The sequence below is a fragment of the Erithacus rubecula genome, assembly GCF_903797595.1.
Source record: "Erithacus rubecula genome assembly, chromosome: 2".
NCBI lineage: Eukaryota > Metazoa > Chordata > Aves > Passeriformes > Muscicapidae > Erithacus > Erithacus rubecula.
Window position 1 is genome coordinate 42,850,335 of NC_136685.1, and position 19,839 is coordinate 42,870,173.

The 19,839-nt window shown below is 35.9% G+C and overlaps 1 protein-coding gene across 1 annotated transcript in view; it reads right to left on the reverse strand.

Annotated features, from left to right (window-relative positions):
* Positions 1–19,839, reverse strand: part of SEC63 (SEC63 homolog, protein translocation regulator) — a 55,097-nt gene that overhangs the window by 22,626 nt on the left and 12,632 nt on the right. The window contains exons 2-9 of the mRNA XM_079298712.1: positions 15,336–15,435; positions 14,433–14,547; positions 10,862–10,974; positions 9,476–9,537; positions 6,284–6,342; positions 5,516–5,566; positions 2,906–3,014; positions 352–446 (exon numbers count right to left, since the gene is read on the reverse strand). Of these exons, the coding sequence (XP_079154838.1) occupies positions 352–446; positions 2,906–3,014; positions 5,516–5,566; positions 6,284–6,342; positions 9,476–9,537; positions 10,862–10,974; positions 14,433–14,547; positions 15,336–15,435 (704 nt within the window). The remainder of the gene's footprint in view (positions 1–351; positions 447–2,905; positions 3,015–5,515; positions 5,567–6,283; positions 6,343–9,475; positions 9,538–10,861; positions 10,975–14,432; positions 14,548–15,335; positions 15,436–19,839) is intronic.

Consider the following 19,839-nt stretch of genomic DNA (forward strand, 5'->3'; position numbering starts at 1 on the left):
AACCAGATTTGTGTTAATGATTTAAAAGAAAATGAAATGGTGATCACCTCCTTACGTCAATAATCAAAATTTTTAAGGATTAACAGTCTAATTTCCTATTTGCTTTGTGCCTCCCCAAAAGCCCAATGCAGCTTATATACTAAACCAATTCAATTTAAAATGAGCACCATTAATGCTATATTTTCTTTTTAAAAAACTTCAAATCAAGTCGAGCTTCTAATTCCTATTTCTGAAGGGATACAGTTGCCTCTCTACAAAGTTAATGCCTGAAGAATTTGAATTCTGTCAGCTGGTCACCCAGAAGCATCACCTCCCTCTTCTCTTGAAGGGGCACCTCTTGACACAACTGACCTGAGGTATCTGGATGTTGTCTGCTGGTCTGCTCGTTGCATCTTTGTTGTACTGAGGATCAAATTCAGATGCTCCTGCTAAAACCATGATAAGCCCTGCAAAGATAATTAGAGTCAGACAAAGAAAATGTCAACATCCTAAGCCACCAACTGATTTCTTCAGAACCTTCAGCCATAAAGCTTACTCCCATTCCCCTCCCAACAACCATGAATATCCATGTTCTCTGCTTAATGGATCAGTTACTACTGCCACAGGGCAAAAGAGGCAGGAATCAATGTCTGGCACAAGACAAAAGAGATGATTCAAGGCTCAATTTTCCATGGTATCAAGTCCAGATTTGACACTTAATGTCTTGGAAAAAACACAATTAGACTTCATTAGGACTAGCAGACATCACTGCATAGCAGTTTGGCTACTTCTGCATGCTCACAGACCCATTCCTCTCAGCAACCCATGTGCCTGCAGCAGCACCACAATGTCTATGGAAGAGGAAGGCAGGAAGGATAAAATTTCAGTTCCATCTTCTGCTCAATCAGCATTGAAAATTCACAAAGAAAATTCTTGTAATTATTAGAAAAGCAGTTCAATAAATAACCCCACAAATAAATTGTGCAGAGATGATGGATTGCTCTTTTCAGAATGTGATTAGGAAAATCCATACAAAACATTCTGTAGTGAGTATAATTGAAATGAAAGCCCTAGACAACTGGATGTTTTAGTCCCATTGTGAGCTTTCTGCTCATGAACATGCCAGACCCCTCAGCCATAGCCAATCAGAGAGAGCTCATAGAATCATTTGCTCCAGTTAAAATAACTTATCCAGCAGCAGTTACTCATGCTTCACTCTTGTATTTTAAGCAAGAGCTCTCACGAGCAAGTCAAAGTTATTTTTGCCTACCTGCAGTGCCCAGTGAATTCACTAACAATGAATCAAGCTCCCTGAGCATCAATTTTCATTTCCATGCTCAATTATCTATTCACTTTCTCAGTACAGAATATTGAAGACTTTCAGACAACTATAAATATCTTCCCATTATCTAAGATCAACAACTGTGAATATCCAGGAAAGGAGTTTCTCAAAGTTTGTTTATCCTGAAGCTTGAAAAAATACCTTAAAACAAGGGAAGTTATGCAGATTTTCTCATCATTTCCCTAGCCTGGTTTGATTACATTTGCTCACACTGATATACCACATTACAGTGGAATTCCACAATGAAGCAAAAGCCTTGCCTGATCACTGTGTGGTTTATCTAAGCCACCTCAGTTGCACCTCTGTTTTCATTCAGACTGCAGGACAGACCTCAGCAGAAAAAACTGACCAGCCTCTGATCCTGGAACTACTTAAATATGCTAAACCCTTAAATAAGGCCACTTAAACCTAGAGTTAACTTTTAAACCAATCTTTAGGAGGCACAAGGCAAATCCCAAAGCCAGGTTATGAGCAAGGTTCAATGTAAAACAATCTGCTATAAAGAATAAGTTTGAAAAAGGAAGCGACTTCCCTAAACTTCTCACCTACTCTCTTCTCACCTAGCTGGAGATAGGAAAAAGCATAAGAATATAACAAAAGAGAGTATAAACCAGTCTGAACTATCCCACACACAAATCCATGTGTCCTGTGAATAGAAGAGTGACATCTTTCCACACTACTATTCCCTACTCCATTTGGATCATCTATGAAGCATTTCTACTTTGTAGGAAAATGATGGATCAAGAGCAGATCTCAGCAATCTTCCAGCAAATTTAAAGCTGAAAAACAGTGCAATTCAGAGGAGTAAGAAAATATATTTATGAACCCTTTTTAGAAGGTTTAGAGGGTTCTTCTATTCTGCTTTTCAGTTGCTCTGAGCAATCTAGAACTAAGCAGTTAAATCCAATCTAGAACTAAGTAGTAGTCTGCCAATTCTTAAGGCTTACTCCTGCCCCTAAACTGAAAGACACGATTTTGCACCAATTAAATACATCTACAGTACTCCCCAGAAAAATGGGGGGTTTATTCCTTTAAAATCAGGGAGTAGACACATAAGGTTAGTATATTGAAAGCTACAAACAAGTAACAAAATAACATAAAATTGATAGCAAATTTTAACAGAAACTTAGCTGTCTATTCTAACATCTAAAAACAAGAAATGCTATTTCATTCCTTATGCATATAAATTTTTTATAAAGCCTCCAAAAAAATTCCAAAGCCTGTTTTTTTTTTTACACTAACAGAAGAAAACACACAGGTAGAGGTTGGCTCCTACTGGCAAGTGAGGACTACAGGCAGGTCAGCATATTTTTCCCAATATACAATACACCCCTTTTTCTTCCTTTTTTTTTTCCACATATACATAGACATAAATATAGATCTATACAATTCCCTCTCCCAAACATTTAAGTCTTCTTACAGAGTATTCTTCACCTGCAAGAGGATTAAGTTTTAGAAACACTCTAAAGGAACCAGAAGCATTACTTTAACCTATTTAAGGCCTATAAAATAGAAGTATTTTAATGTCAGCAGGCTGACACTTCCAAATGAACACATCTACAGTTCAAGATGCCTTTTACTTACGTTTCATGTCCATGTTCCGGGTTTTATAGACAAAATATGTGTATATTTGAGTTGTTCGGATGAGAATCTGATCCCCACTGTATCGTATTGATCGGTACCACCAGGAACCCTGAAACATTCAACAAGAACTGACTGATGTCAGCCACAACAGCAAGCATCAAAACAGTCATAATGCATGACCTCGTGTCTGTCAATAACCAGATAACTCAGCCCAACTGATATTATCTATGTTGAGGTGAACTGAATTTCAGAAAGGAAAAGGGAAAAAATATATTTGCTGACACAAACTTTAAAAGCACACTGATAATTTCATCTGAAAGAATCTAATGTTAAACATTTTTAAATGACCTCTAGCTTAGAGAAATTTTCCCCAGCACATACACCTCTACACGTATACACTGCTTGGTTTATTTCTGGAGTTGTTCTAATGAATCCACTAAACAGTAAATTCACCAAATTTGCCACTTTCTATATGTGATATGGTAACTCCTTGCAGTGCAACTCAGCATTCAAATTTAGTTTAGGCAGGCCAAGACCTAAGAACAAAGAGATTTCTTTCACTATAAGAAAATCTTAAAAACTGTGATTTAAGTCACCTGATCACAAAGTGCTTTTCAGAAGGGGAAACTGGAGGTGGAATGGGGTCCTTACTGCAAATTTTTGGAATTAAGCCATGTACCTTCAGGTTGACAGAAGAGCCAACACTCTGATAATTGCCTAACTAGCATTACACCAATGACTCAGATGACATAACTCACTCTAGTGTTTGTACTCTCTAATATATTTTCAGCAAAATGGTGTATTGGGTTATAAACTGTGATCTGTTCATTAAACTCCTCCCTGTAAACAAAGCTCATTTAACATAAGAAAACACATCAAAGATACTCCTCAATCTACTGTGAAATTTACTGTCAGTGAACAGCAACAAACACTAAAGTAGTAAGTGATGCTTACTACTATTAGTTCAATAATAGTGAATTTCCCCACTATTGAAATAAATCTGCAATCTACTTAATTATTTAGGAAATACTCAAGGACTAGCTCCAACAAATATTTTTAAAAAATAGGTTTGATTCCTCCATGAATAGATGAATGCTGACACAAAATAGTACACAACTTTCTACAATGTTTTTCTGCATAAAAAGTTAATTATAATCCCACAGTTATCAAATATTTGTATGAGTACAGGTATTGGAAGAAAAATATAACTAGCCAGTCCAAATCTACATGAATAAGGCTGCCCTAACTGCTTCTGCAGACACAGCTCCTGTCTCTTGCCTCATGTACAGAACATTATTTAGGTCAGTGTAAGTCTGGAAAGAACTACTTATTAGCATGTCCTTTTTCATTAATCTGGATTCCAAGGGTAGAAGTAGCTTTACTTTATTCTAGATGCCCATCAAACACAGGATGACTACACTGTAGTTAAGTTCACCTTCTTTATTGATTCGTGAAAGAGAAACAGATCCATTAGAGGCATGAATTACCTTGTATATCTACTTTAAAATGAAATGATAAAATAACTTGCTCCATAAAAATGACTATTCCTTTTCACTGACTTATAAAAGAAATTTACAGTGACAAGCCTGAACATACAAGTCTACAATCTGGTATAGGGCAAGAAGAGGCAGAATATTTTTGCTGTGCTCAGAACATTTCTTTGTACCAACAGCAAGGTTGTTTTCCTTTCACTTGAGCTATGATAAACCTGGTGTAAATCACTAAAAGTATGTGCATACAAAAAGGCATCAACTGAATCCTAAAAGGAAAGACATGAAAAATTTTTGCGTCCTGGATTTTAGACTTTTTATTCATCTCTTTGTTGAAGTCAGCACATTTAATCTTCCAAAATACATTTTCAATTACACAGAAAGACTCAAAGAGAAGGGATAATGTCTCTCTGAGTCTTTGCACACACAGATGCAAGCAGCTGCCAAGACCTCAGGACACTTTTTCAAATGAAAATCTTCTCAAGAACATGAGGGGTTTTTGGTGTCAGTTTTCTGAGTCTTGCTTCATACCACATCCCAAATGCACAATCACTGGGTAAGGGACATTGCTCAAAAGCAATACTGTAGGGTAAGCCCAAGTCCTGAAATAACACTCACCTACCAATTGGTTCCTGACACAAAGCAATGTCAAGGGCAGACATCTCATGGTGTACAGAAGATCAATAAAAACTGAAGTTACAAAAAAAAAGGCAGCCAGGAAAAAACAAATCCACACCTGCTCCACCTACACTAATTCTAGCACCACCAGCTAGAGACAGTCAGACTCAGTCTTTAACACCACTGAATATCCTCTTGAGCTCATCACCCCATTAATTTTTTTGAGAAAGAAGCTAGGAGACATAACTTAATTACATAAATTAATTACATAACTTAATAATTATTGTGATATTCAGTATTTTCTCTGGAGTCCCCTCTCTACCGTGGCACTGCATTTTTCTGGAAACTCTACAGCAGCTACACTTTTTTCACAATAAAAGAAAACACCATCTTTTAAAAACACAGCTCATTTGTGCTCTCTATGAAAGTCAAGAATGAGAACTCTGTGTAAGACAGCTTTGTTTATAAGTCAGTTACAAAGAGAATATCAGATACTACTTACCACAACAACTGGAAGAATAACCATAAATGCTAATCCATATACAAACAACACCTACAGAAAAAATACAAAACATACTGTATTAGACACTGTGGATAGTTAATATCACTCTTGTTTAATCTTTATGCTAAAATACAGTCAAGTAGTACTACCACAAGCTTACTAAAAATTATCAAGCTTATAGCATAATATCTGTCATTATTTCTGAAGAGCAACTTACAAGTAAAACAACTAGGTATGGCTTAAATAAGGAGTGTCAGTTTAGTGTGATTCACATATGAATCAATTTAAATGATTCACACACTGTCACAGGTCAGTTTATTTAATAATTAAAGGTTGGCAACTAAACTGTGATGCAGTGAACAGATGATCAAAAGAAATCTAGTGATAAAGAAAAATACCTTGCAGCAACAAATACAACTGCAAGAACACTTAGATCCTGTATGATTAGAGCATCACTAGCAAACCAAATGGAAATAGAGAATCCCAGTAAGAAGCTCTAAATGTGTTTCCTTGTAAGAGCAAACACACACTTTGTAGCAGGGAATCTCATTGTCATTGGAATGAGATCCATCCCAACACAGCTTTACTCTTCAAGGTTAAATTTAAGCTACTCCAACACTTAAAATCCCTGAAATCTGCTTCAAAGATGTGCATATGGACCAAAGTATTCATGTGTTTTGACTAAAAATGTGCACTATTAAGAAATCTTTTTTTCAAAAACACTTGAAATTTCACCTTAAAAATCTTGAGCTAAGTAAGCTGACTCACCAAAATTGAATTTTTCTGATCCACAATCCAAGCTGGCAAAGCTATACCAAAACTTGTAGCTGTAGGATGAAAGAAAAGAAATTCACTATAAAACATTGAGAAACGTTTTTAAAGTCACATTATGTCTAACAAATAAACTTATCCACCAAAAACCACCAACCCACAAAAAATAAGCAAATTAAGCTTCAATAAGCAAAATTAACACATACAGCAAAATCAAGCAACAGATTAGAAATATGCAAAGTAGCAATAACAGGACTTACCTGAAATAACAAATATTTTAGCTTAACACATTGCAGTGAAATAGATATGCAAAATTTATATTATATATATATAATATTATATATATATAATATTATATAACACATAAAATATATATATAATATATAAAATACAAAAAATATCACAGTTTGAAAGATTTATGAGTTTTGCATTACAGAGTTTTCAGCAGTTTAAATCCATATAGTTAAGTAAGCAAATGAGCTGCAAGAAAATGGTCTGAGCAAATTACTCCTATGGCAAATTCTATTGGTTTGTCCCTCTAAGAAAATGTTCTAAACTGTAAACTGTAAACACAAAACCCTCTGTCAGTTCAAATTCCTGTGTGATTCATAAGAAATAAAGAAATTCAAAAGAAGTTAGACTACAGAAAATAAAAGACATGATTCTCTAACATCTCCAGCATACAGATCTGAATAGGGAGTAGCATAAAATAGCTTTTCAGACACAAGTGGCAATATGTTACATTTTGTAAACACTATTTATCTGAATACTAAGAGTCCTATGAAACCAACATGGGAAAGAAAAGAAAGTAAGACTTTATGGATTTCTAGGACCTGCTTAAAAGAAAAACAACATGTTTTCCTTAGTAATTTACCACATTAAACTACAGGAAATGCCTTGCTCTGGAGAAGGAAGATCTCCAGACTTCAATCTGTTAAATATGACAGATTTTTAGAAGAATCTTTTACTGATGGAATAAATTTCAGTTTACTACAATGTTTTTGACCTTTAGGACTGTAGTCTCAAATTGTTTCAGGAACAGAAGTAGTTCAGTAAAAAGCTCTTTCTCTTCTGGTCTGAGAGTCTCCTTTCCTCCACTCATGCTCACTGAGCTGAAACATCAGCAAATACCAAGGGGAAATAGGCTTTAATCATAAGGCACTTTAGTAGACTACCTTTATACTCATCAGTATAAAAGTATAGCCCTCACCTGCCTATGAACAGTCTTTGAATGATTTTGCATTTGCTTTTAGTAAAGGAGCAAGTCATGCAAATGCAAAAAGCCCTTTTTTGCCTGCCTCTGGCCTCACACTGCCTCAGCTGGATAGAGAGGAACGCTGCTCCCTGCTCCTCTGTGCTGGGCACAGGGGGTGGGATGTACCCCATAGAGCTTGGATGGGCATGTCTAACCCCAGATGTGCTTCACTGCAGCCCAGAAAACACCTCTCTGAGAGACTGTATCCATCCTTAGTCTATACAGAAGTAGAAGACAAGAGTACATAGTTTGGGTACATGTTTTTACACCACAGATGTATAAATAAAGAGAAGATGAATTTCACTAAATTAGAAAGCCCCTCACATTTTAATGTGGAACAAGGTTAGAGAATAAAGGAGAGGGAGAGAAAATTTCAGGGATTTCTCCCACCCTTCAGATATCTCAAACAATAATGACAGGTCTAGAAATAAACCAGAGAATTATAATTCCTCTGGAGACTGAGGTAGAGTTTTCAGAAGAGCAGGAGGCTTAACGCTCAAAGTACGAACTGCTAGCCTGCCAAAAAATCATTTCATTTTTCCCTCTGGGAATCCAAAGTCTCTTAGATTTGTGAATACAATCACTAAGCCAAACAAGGATCTTTGTGTCCTCTCAAGTTCTGGCTGAGTTTTCTTTTGAAGTCACAGCTTCAGGTCCATTCAAGGACACTGACACAATTGCCTACCTTCAAATATTATGCTTTGTCAACACCAAGTGAGTAGCATATGGATATAAAGAACAATTTAGCATCCAGAAAGGTCCTAGGAAAGCTATTAAAATTTACAGTACCATTTTGCTGATATTGTGACAGCATTTCTGAAGAAAGATTTTATCTGTATTTTGTAGTGAGACGGACAGAGACCTCTTATTTGCCAAGCAAAGGAAGCACTAAAAGCTAGGAGCTGATAGAAATCTGTTATGCTATAAAATACAGCGATTAAAGAAGCTGATCCACCTCCTTAGTTCATCAGAAATGCCTCTGTCAGACTGTGATGTAGCTGGCAAAGCTGGTTTTGAAGGAAGAGGGAAGATTTGTTATTTCTTTGAAACATCAGTTCCAGGGCTGGGGTTGGTTTTTTACCTTTAAAAATTAATGTCCTATGTTGGGTGGATATAATTCAGAAGAAGAATTTATAGCACAGATGACAGAGTAGCCTTATGTCATCCTGTAACTTCAGAATTAAATTGCAAATTCCATTTATTATTTCCAAGCTGCCTGTAATTCATTCCAGACAGATATGTTGCATAACTTATCTTAACAAATGGCAGGTCTCCATTTTGCCTGTAATGAGTATCAGCTAGAAACATGCAACATTTTTCCTTAGTAGGCCACTTAAACAATCACAAAGGTGTTTTACAAGCAATTCACACAACTGCAAATAGGGGAAAAAACTTTCCCATTAACTTGCAGTCTTAAATTCATTTAGTTTGGATCACCTACTGTAAAACTTTGACACACCATCACCAGGATTATTTTCATGTAGCAACCTGCCCCAATATCCCCATGTCCTTTCGAAGTGTGTTTATTGCACTATGAGTAGTTGTTAATTTTTCAATATACATATCTAGTATTTGATCATAAATACCAATAAATGTTTAAAATCAACAGTTTCTGATAAGCAGTATTCTATTTTTAGCTTGTACCTCCATCAATATTGGCAAGTCTCCCTGGAAACTTACTGAAGCTGACTAATTTAAAAAATTCTTCTCTTTTCACCATACTAAAAAGTTTGAGAAGTGTAAAGCAAACTCTTTCTTGCCTTTCCCTGCCACCACCCACAGAGTCAGTTTTACAAGCAGAGAATTGGTCAGACATGTTGCTTTAATCACAGGAGAAGGTTCTTATATAAAACTCTAAGTGCTTCTTGGCTGATCAGATATTGCACATCTCACTGCACAGTGATTACAAGACCTCTGCCACATATAACTCTTACCTTGTGGTCCATCTGGATTACCAAATTCTTCCCAGTTTTTTCGTGACTCTTCATCAGTTAAGCTAGTTACAAGAAGAGATATTAAGTTAATACAGAAGACATTTCTCTAAATCATTAACAAATAAACTTTAAAATGTGTCAGCCACACTATCCTTTAGAGATGGTTTGGAAATCTAAACAGCTGCTGGAATTTTTTTGTACGAAATCTAACAGGAAACAATACTGATGTATTCCTTGATATACAAGCAAATTCTTTAAGAACTGACAGGAAATCAACCACAGAGGATGCACATACAGGAGATGGTACAATCACATCTCCCTTTCATGACAGTGACTACATACATACCCACCAGCACACAGTATTTTTTGATGCCAGGTTACAGCACAGTAAATTTTGAAAGACAGAGGTTGAAATGTATCTTTTTTTTTTTTTTTTTTTTTTTAAGTAAGGTAAATATGGAAGATGAGTTGATTGATCAGAAGAGGTCCCATATGGGCATTTACATTATTCTAGACCTTTAGCCTTTGATGGCCAGTGTTGGGTTGTTCTTGGGTTTTCTCCATGTAATGCCCAAGTTTCAAGCCACACATGCCTTCCCATCATGACATTATGACAGCGAGTGCATTAGAGACACCAGTAACAGCAGGAATCCCACTGGTACTATGATTGAACTCTGTATTGAAATTCCTGTATTTTGATTTCCTTTATACCAAATTCTCATATTAGACATCACTCAGATACTAAAAAAATAAAAATGCTGTAAGAGATAAGACCAAAAAATACTCTAGAGGAAAAGCAGATTCAAGGACTCATCCTTTAAGAACTACACAGGTACTATGAAACAGTCACCAAATAAAAAATCAGAACTGAATGGCAAGCATAACTGGAAAGGGATAGGGGCAAGCTGAGAGAAAACAGTCAGATTCAGAATGAAACATCCTCTTCACCAGACAGAACAGCTGAAGTACTGACTTTACTCTTTGGCTCTACCACGAGGTGAAATGAACAGTATATATATTTTCTAAGCATCACTTCAAAATTGCTGTAACAGAGTTGGTTGGTTAAAAACCACAACACTCATTTTGTTCTTTGTCATCTTGAAGATTTAATACATGTTATACTGGACTTGAGATTTAATACACATTACATTTTTCCTAAGTGACATGAAAGTTAACACAAAGAACTAACACCTTACAGTATTCTGACAGGTACAAAGCAAATTATCCTTCCTAACTTGTCCAAAGCAAATACACACTGCAGGAAGACACGTCTTGACTTTTACTACATATCTGAACACAGATATGCCATCCTTATTCTTACTGTAAAGGCTGCCCTCCCCATAAGATGATGATTCCCTTTTTTCATAGGCCAAAAACAAAACTTACGCTGCATAGGCCTTAGCAATCCTCATGAACATAACTTCATCTCCTCCTTTATCTGGATGGTATTTTAGGGACAGTGCACGGTACTGCTTCTTTATTTCAGATATACTTGCTCCCTTCAAAAGGAAAGGGTTGCATTTATTGATAAATGAAATTCATTCTTACACATAATCTTAATATACATTGTGTAGTATTTTTCTGAATCATTCACTGAAGAATTATATTCTAACACAGGATGATGAAAATACATATGTATTTCATGAAAACATTATTATTTTTCTGACAACATTCTTACAACCATTATGTTTTTAAATTAAGACAGAAGTCATAATCTAACTAAAAGACACTCAGATGACTGAATACTGGCTTTTTTTCTGGATTATTTACCCATAGGAACAAAAAAAGAGGATTTCTTATCTGTTTGGCAAACCTTAAACACATTCATGAATACAAGGAATTCTCACTTGCAATATTCTTTGATTTAAGCATAGTTCATAAATCAAGTATGATGATCCACTTGCAGTTTGTATGCAGAAATAAATGTCAGTCACCAGGAACAGCAGATTTCCCTGCCATTTAAAAATGCCTCTGACTAGAATTATCCTACCCATAAATTATTTCAAACTTCTTGAACAAAGGAAATACATTACCTATACCTGGGAAAGATTAATTTTTATTCTACTCCAGCATGTTGTTAAATGCCACCAATAAAATAGCCAGTGCATTAATTTCCAGCTGTGAACTTCAGACTCAAGAAAACCAACACAATTTTATAGTAAGTTCAGCTAAAGATTGTTCTGTATGTTATCTGCTAAGTTTCACACAACAATTACCACAAGACTTTTCAATATTTTGTGCCAGAGAAGCCTAGCATGCTGACCTTAATAAACAACAAGAATTTATTTACAGATTGTGGTAGTGTTTCAATAAATTTAAACTAGAAATTAAACTACCCTGAGGCTTCACTTGCTGTTACTTTATCTCACTTTATACACTCTGCCATATCCCAACATTTTCAACATCATGCCTGCCTCATTTAATGCACAGGATGAATTTATTCCATTATAAATGAGATTTCAACTAAAAGCAGATGTTTCAAGACTAGATGAAGAATGCCAGATAGGGAGGAGAAGCTAAAGAAAATTAATAAAGGGAAGGAAAAAAAACACAAAATGTTTGAGTAGAGATGTGTTTTCATGGCTCACATGAATGCTGCCTGTAAAAAACAAAGCTAATTTTTTTCTCTCTGACTCAGAGATGCACAAAATTCCTGACAACTTGACAAGTTTTCCATCTACATAAATTGCTTACTCTTCATTTTCCAAAGTTAGACTACAGAGGCCAGGCCTGACTTACAGAAGTGCTTAGTACCCTTGGACAGTTAGTGTCAGTCTGCTTGGAACACAGAGTGTGCCTGTATATAATCACTTTTGAGATTCATCTTTATGCCTTGGATCCCATCTCTAAAACACAGATACTTACATACAGATGCAGTACAGATATTTATTAAATAAATCATTAATATTTGAGCACCTTATGTGTTAGTGAATTCAAGTGGTGTGCTTCAAAAAACTATTCTATGTTCAAAATACAGTGCTGATATTACATATAAAATCTGGTGTAACTATATTATCTGGACTTTTTGTTGCTGTGGCTCTTCTCTGGAGAAAAAAAGCCTCTTGATATAAACATATATGCTAACATAAAATAAAAATATAATCTTGACTAGAGTGTGAATGCAAAGTGAATTACTGTGTATCATAACTTTAAAGTGCTTACATCTGCAACCATTTTAATTTTTTGAAGTTTGGGGAGTGTGGGGAGTTGCTGGTGTTTCAGGGTTTTTTTAAACAACAATAACTGTTTCATTATCTAGCTACACTCCAGCATCTGTATCACTTCATCAGCAAGACTGGCTACAACTCTCAAGGTAACAGAAGAAATCTGTTAATTTTTCACATAGTTCAAACTTTCTAAAGATTTAACAGAAATTGCCTGATAGCAAGAAACACACTGAGATTTTGAACTCTTATCTTGAGCCCTACTTCAGCTATCTGTCTTCACAACCATCTTTTCATCCCCTTTTTAAAACCTCTGGCTTTCATTCAGCTAGTCCTGTTGACAACATGCTCCATTCCTCAGTTCTTGAGGCAGACCAGAATCGGTTTCTTTGCCTGGGTAAGTTGCACATCTTAAGCATGTGTACAAGTTTTCATCAACAAACACAAAGCTATAATTCACTACACGCACTTTCTTTCCCCTCATGGTTTTTACTTGTAGAAATTTTCCCAAAGATAACAAAGGAAAACACTCTGATGACCTAATCTCTAGCCTGATTTGTTTAATCAAAGTTAAGCCAGTTACATGAATATTTAAACTGCATGGGTCCAACTGATACTGCTCAACAGTAAAAACTTGTATTGCTCCTTCCTGTGCATCAATGAGAGAACTCAAGTCAGCAATCAGTGAGTCATGGAGAAGCTGAGTAGGGATTGCAGTAACTTGGCTCTAGACATGACAGGCAGGTGTTCTACCTGTCTAGCTAGAAATAGGTTACAGACTTCTCACCTGCTATAAATGGCTTTCTTAGCACAAGGTGCTGCTTTTCTCTGCTGACAAGTCAACATCATTTAAAGGCACGAGATATATTTGCTAATGTTCACATAAATATTCAGCTCTCTCACGCTAACAAAACACATCACATTTAATCAAAACAGGTACATTGAAAGTTCATTCATGTTCTTGTGCTGAGCTGGATCCACAGCATACTTTAGACTTCAGAGTGAATCATACCTCCAAAACTGGAAAGATGACTCTACTGTTATTCAAAAGAAGATTCTTGGATCAGGAAATAATTAACTTAAGCAGGAAATCTGCTTGAGGTATTGTGGTTAAGATGAAGAGTTTAAAAGAAGTCCAGAAAGTCTATCCTTGGGATATGTAATTTTTTGCATCCATTTTGTATCAGTCCTTCAGTACAAACAAAGCATTTTCTAGATAAGCACTATATAATTTTTTATCCCAGTTTAATAAACCTATTGGCTGGGATCATTGTTTAGAATCTGTAGTTTGCATTTACAGATACAATTAAGATTCAAGCTAGCCCATGTCAAAATGTACATCACCCTTCAGTGAAACCCTTCATTTACAAATATTGCTCTGCACAGAAACTGCAAATCAAGTAAATTCACATTATTGTTTATACAGTTTCTTCAGCATCCCTAAAAGGACCTACTGAGAAGATTTACACAGGGCATAAAAAGCAAATTTTTTTTTGTATTCCTGTATACAGAGAGGAAAACATCAGAATAGGATTTTTAAAAACCCACCTCACTACATTACTAGAATTTTGAAGGAGCTAGATAGAAAAGTTATAAATTGGTACAGATATAGGCAAAAAAAACACATAACTGACTTCATAACACACAGCAGCAACTTTCACATGCCAAGAAAGAAAAAAAACACTAGAGAGATTCACTAAACTTACTTTGTTTGAAAAAGCAAGTCTAAGATTACACATCTACACACAAAATACACACAGTAGTATAGACTAGTGAAAGATGTTATTACTTACAGGATCCAAATGTAACACTTCATAAGGGTTGTATTCTTGATACTCTCTGTCTGTTTTGGAAACTTTGTATGCAAGGAATAAAAATAATGCCCAGCCAGCAAGGAGGACTATTTTCCTGTTTGGAAGAAAATAATTGTTTAAATACACAAATCTACTAGCTCTAGCACTATTCTAATAACATTAGAAACCATCTTGTATCACTCTTCAAGAAATGGTATTAAAACAGCAAGAAACACTAAAGCACATATTAGTACTTCAATTTAATACCACTTTTCCCCCTAGTTTTTAACAAGGACAATCCACTATCATAAAGTCTCTTTCCATTCTTTATCTGTCCTCAGCAGGTACACATTATTATTTCCTATTTTTAAAGGATGATTTTAACTAGATCCTAGACAATGTGTTAAAAAGAAAAAAAAAACAAAACACAGAAAGTTGACACAGGTACGTAACAGACAGCAAAATATTTTAAGGGTGGGAGCGAAAAGGAAATTATGGATATAAAGCTTCTACCTTCCAACATAAAAAGTTGTTATTCTTTTATATTTGAGTATATATATTCACATACTAAATACTTAAATTAAAAGATTGCACTAGCACTACTAATTTCAGTGAGGGAGAATTATTTCATTTTTTAACAATTAAATGCATTGTTTACTTTTTTTACAGCTGAGGCTCATATTTTTCAGATATTTTATACAGGACAAACAGCATGCATCTTGATTTAAAGCCCTACCAGAAAACAATGATTACCTATTAATTATCCAAATATAGCAGATTGCAAATGTCTCTAGTGATGCAAAAGTAACTAAATCCTGCTTTGATTATAAACCAATGTATTCCTATTTTAAAAAAAAGTAAGAATTGCTTCAATGGAAAGTCATGCAAATGAAACATACGTACTTCACTGTAGGAATTATGTTCTGCTGTGGTTTTAGGAGTCGCAAGCGGTACCACAAACACCTTCCATATACGTTCCTTATATTCTTTAGTCGAATTTGTTCTATAAAAATAGAGAGATTGTGATTAACTAAGTTGACAAAACACACGACAACAAACATGCTCACCTCACCCCAAGCAGGCAGTGCAAAATCAGTTGGAAAACTAACATAAGGTCCAGCATTACCAGAGGAATGTTTTTTATCCATTTAAGTGACACTGTACATGCATAAACACAAGAAATTGGTCAGATTATTCTCTCTACCTAAAAGGAATCCATTATATTTTCTATATGCCACCTTGTAACCATCACACATGACCCCAGCCTTTGCCTAACATGCACCTGTAAACTTTTCTTCTGCCACTCAGCTCCAAAAGTTTCCCATTTCAGTGTCTCAGCTACCACATGCAGGAAAAACAAACAAACAGAATGCAACCTACAGGCAAAATGGTGTTTGTATACAAATAAAGAGTACAGCAGGAGCAACAGCTCCTCCCTCAATGCAAAACATGATGCATTTTCCTCCTCTTTGTGACATTTGCTTTTTTAAGTTGCCTTCATTTAGGTTTTTCTGCTGAAGGGAAAAAGGAAGGAAGATAAGATAACAGTGACTTGCAAGCCATGCAGCTCAGTAACAGATGCCTTCAGCAAGGGAGCTTCCACATTAACAACAGCCAACAAAAATTCTTCCCATGGTCCTCTTAGGACAGGATGGGGCTGGAAGGAAATTGCACTGTCAAACTCACCATGATGAGAAATGGAAGCTCTGTTAAGACAGTTTTAATTGTATTGCACAACTAAGAGTTTTAATTTTATTGCCGAGCTAATCAGGACTAACTTAGCCTTGGTCAAGAAATTCTTTTATACTACAAAAAGTACAGTGGAAAGCAAATAACTCCATATACAGAAATTGTGTGTTATAATTAAACTCCTGTTTAAGTAACTTGTCTATCCATAAACTATGCAGTCTGACCTGTAACACTTCTGAAGTTACGATGTCACTGTGATTACCTTACTTGCAAAAGAATAAGATCACTTGGTCCTTTTCAGACTAAAGAAAAAAGAATCAAGACAAAAGAAAATTCATGCTGTGTCAATATACTTAGACATTGCTGGTGAACAAAATTTAAAAGCCAATCATAAATTATATAAATACAGGAATTATATTAACAACTTTGATCCAAAGCACATGTCAGTCACTTCCCACTAAGTCTTAAATCTCAACTTAGCACTTCTGACCAGGTGATGCCCTCGTGGAATCACAGTGTGGTTTGGGTTGGAAGGGACCTCAAATATAATCTAGTTCCAATCACCTGACTAGGGATGCCACCCACTTGACCAGGTTGCTCAGAGACCCATCCAGCCAGGAGTTGAACTCATCTTAATTAAAATAGCAGTTATGATACATGAAGGCATTTTTATCAGTCTGATTTCTAAAAAGTAATAGTGGCAGACAGTGTCAACCTCTGTTCAGTTATTCTGAAGGTGGGATATGGTGTCAATCTACTCAAATTTCTAAGCAAGCACACATTTCAGATGAAACACACAGAATTCAAATAGCATTCACTAAACTCTTTGAGGCTGGAGAAACATGACCATTGTGCTCCACATCAAACATGAGTTCAGATTTAGGGCAGATTAGATGTGAGCACTGGATCTCAAACTCTGACGGATTTGGCGGAGATGAAATGGGAGCACAGATGACATGTGGCCACCCACAAACTAGTAAAGCAGACAACTTATGAAAGCTTGTACAGACAAAGTACCAGAACCAGAAAAAAAAGTGTATCAGTTTGTTCTGAACTACCTATAGAGTACAGCTTCACCAAAACTGGATATGACATTAAACAGTTTGATGCAATTCCTGTGAAGATTATATTAGCAGTCCCATCACCCCCAAAGAAAGAGATAATCAATTCAATAACCTGCATCTAACTCTTGCCATGCTTCAAAATAAGCTTCTAAACTTCTGCTTTGTGCAAGAGATAAAACACACAAGTATTTTGCAGCTATCCTGACCTGCAAAGATTGTCCCCATACGTAAAACAAAAAGCTTTCTAAACAAAAAAGAACATGACTAAAATTTGGTTAACCAATCCCCCACTTAGTTTTACTTATGTAAGGCTTTAGAAAGCACTGGGAAGGAAAAAATTCAGCAGACAATGAAAACATTGAAAATGTAACACTCACTCCCTACCAGTAGAGAATGTAAATTAATTTGACATTTTGTCTTTGTTTTTTTATTTTAACACAATTGTAGGAGATGTCTCTTGGTTCAAAACTGGATTCACTGCAACCAGAAGCTAATTGTTACTTAAAATTAAATTACAAGCTTAAAGAAAAACTAAAGAGACAGAACTAAACAAAAAATTGGCATTAAAAAAAAAAAGCCAACCAAACTTGATGCCATTAAAGACTACACCGACTACAAAATCATGAGGACAAAAAAACTTTGCAACAGAAACAGAGAACAAAGTGCTCTGAAGGTTTTTAATGGTCACTGGACAGCTATGAGCCACACTGTGATGCTTTTATGAAAAAGTTACTGATTACACTTGAATAAATCAGGCATCAGAAGACTCACAGAAGACATATGTGCGTAAGCCTAAATCATTTATTTCAAATACTGTTAATCAATTCCGTTGTTTTGTGCTGAAGCAAGATGAAACCAACTGTCCATCAATTCAACAACACGGACCCAGACCAGCACCTGAGCCACTTAGGTGCTTTTGCTAGGATTTTGATGTTTTAGCAAACTGCTGTGCCTTGACTTCAAAGACCTATCCACAATGCCCCACTTCTCAAACCTGCAACTGTCCAGCCTTCCAAGGACCAGATGACACTCTTTTCCCCACTCTGCATCCTCCCTGCAAGAATTGCCAGCACCTTCTACCTTACCATGCCAAAAACCTTCAAAAATGCTTTAGAGGAGCATCTGCCTTGGAGAAATGAAATACAGTTGAGCAAGATAAACTGAAGAGCTGGCAGAAAGTCAAATAAAAATTGACCACTAAATGTGGTTTACAATAATCACTGACTTGAGGGTTTGGAACAGCTTTCCAGTAACAGCTGCAGAAGACACATTTTGTGACCAGTCTGACAATGGTATCAAAAGAAAAAAAAGCAACCTGTGCCATGCAGTATGAGCAAAAATTAAGCCCTTTGAATACTTGGCAAATGGATTCCTGAAAGTGCTATGCTGCACAAGGGGACCTCTTCAGCCAAGCACCAAAGTAAGGCACGATGTAATTAGCCATCACATTTTTTACACATGCATCTGAACAACCCTGGATCAAATTAAACTACAGTTGATCAAACAATATCAAAGCAAAAACATCTTATTAATCTCTTTCTGATCTTGGGGTGGCAATGGTCTCATTTGACTAACAACCCCAAAAGGAAACAGAGCACTAAAAAGATGAATGATTGCTTACAGTTATCTGTTCAGAACATAAAGAAAGAATCAAATTCTACCCAAACTAAGGCTGAAGTCCAGACTACTCAAATTACTTGAAGCTATCCTGAGGCACTTCCTCTGTCATATGTCATCAATAACACATGTTAATTTGTGGAATTCAAAAACAGGCACCTACTTGGGAAAAAGAAGGAGTAATACAGACAGCATAACTCCCAGTTTAAGCAGAAAGCCACTGGCAAAATACCATACTAAGAAAGTACATTCCTACTGTATCCAGGAAAAACAGGCTTCCTGTTTATTTACAGACAAAGCCTGTATTGCACCAGAGAAAATATTTATTGTATTAGGAAGACAACAGTTGCAGGAAAAAGAAAAAATAAAAAAATAAGGGAAAAAAGGAGAAAGAAAAAAAAAATTAAAGAAAATTATAAAAATAAGAAAAATAAAAAAAATAAAATACAAACACAAAAATAAAAAAGCTTCCAATGGTCAGAATACCAGATAATTCCTGTGCTTAACAAAAGCAGCAACTTATTACTAATGAGCAAGTTGTGGATAAATCAGATATTTTTTTCTTTGCCTTTGTCTGACAAAAGGAGCTTCCTTTTTAAACAAGTGAATTTACCAAGCCATAGAACTGGCACACTGCCCTGCAATATCCTGCAGACCCTGATCTCACTGGACTGAATACCTTACATCTCCCTCAAGGTAAAGCTTTGCACTGAAATACGAATTGTACTTTCTCTGGATCTTAGCTCTGGAATCCATATTCTGTCAGTGAAAGAGGTTCAGAGTTTCAAAAGCAGACAAGTACAGTTCTCTTGTTTCTTCTCAGTCCAGATCATGGCTTCCCATTACAGTGTAAGAGCACTTCAGACAACATCCTTTGATATGGGATTACAGGGAGACAAGTGTGTGTGGGGTGGGAGGAAATGCTTTTCCTCCAATCAACACCACTTTTTGTTCAATGGACAAAATCCTTCACAATAGTGAATCTCTCCTGTGGTTTTAGGAATAAGTATTAAAGAGCCTCAGAGAGCAAAGGCATA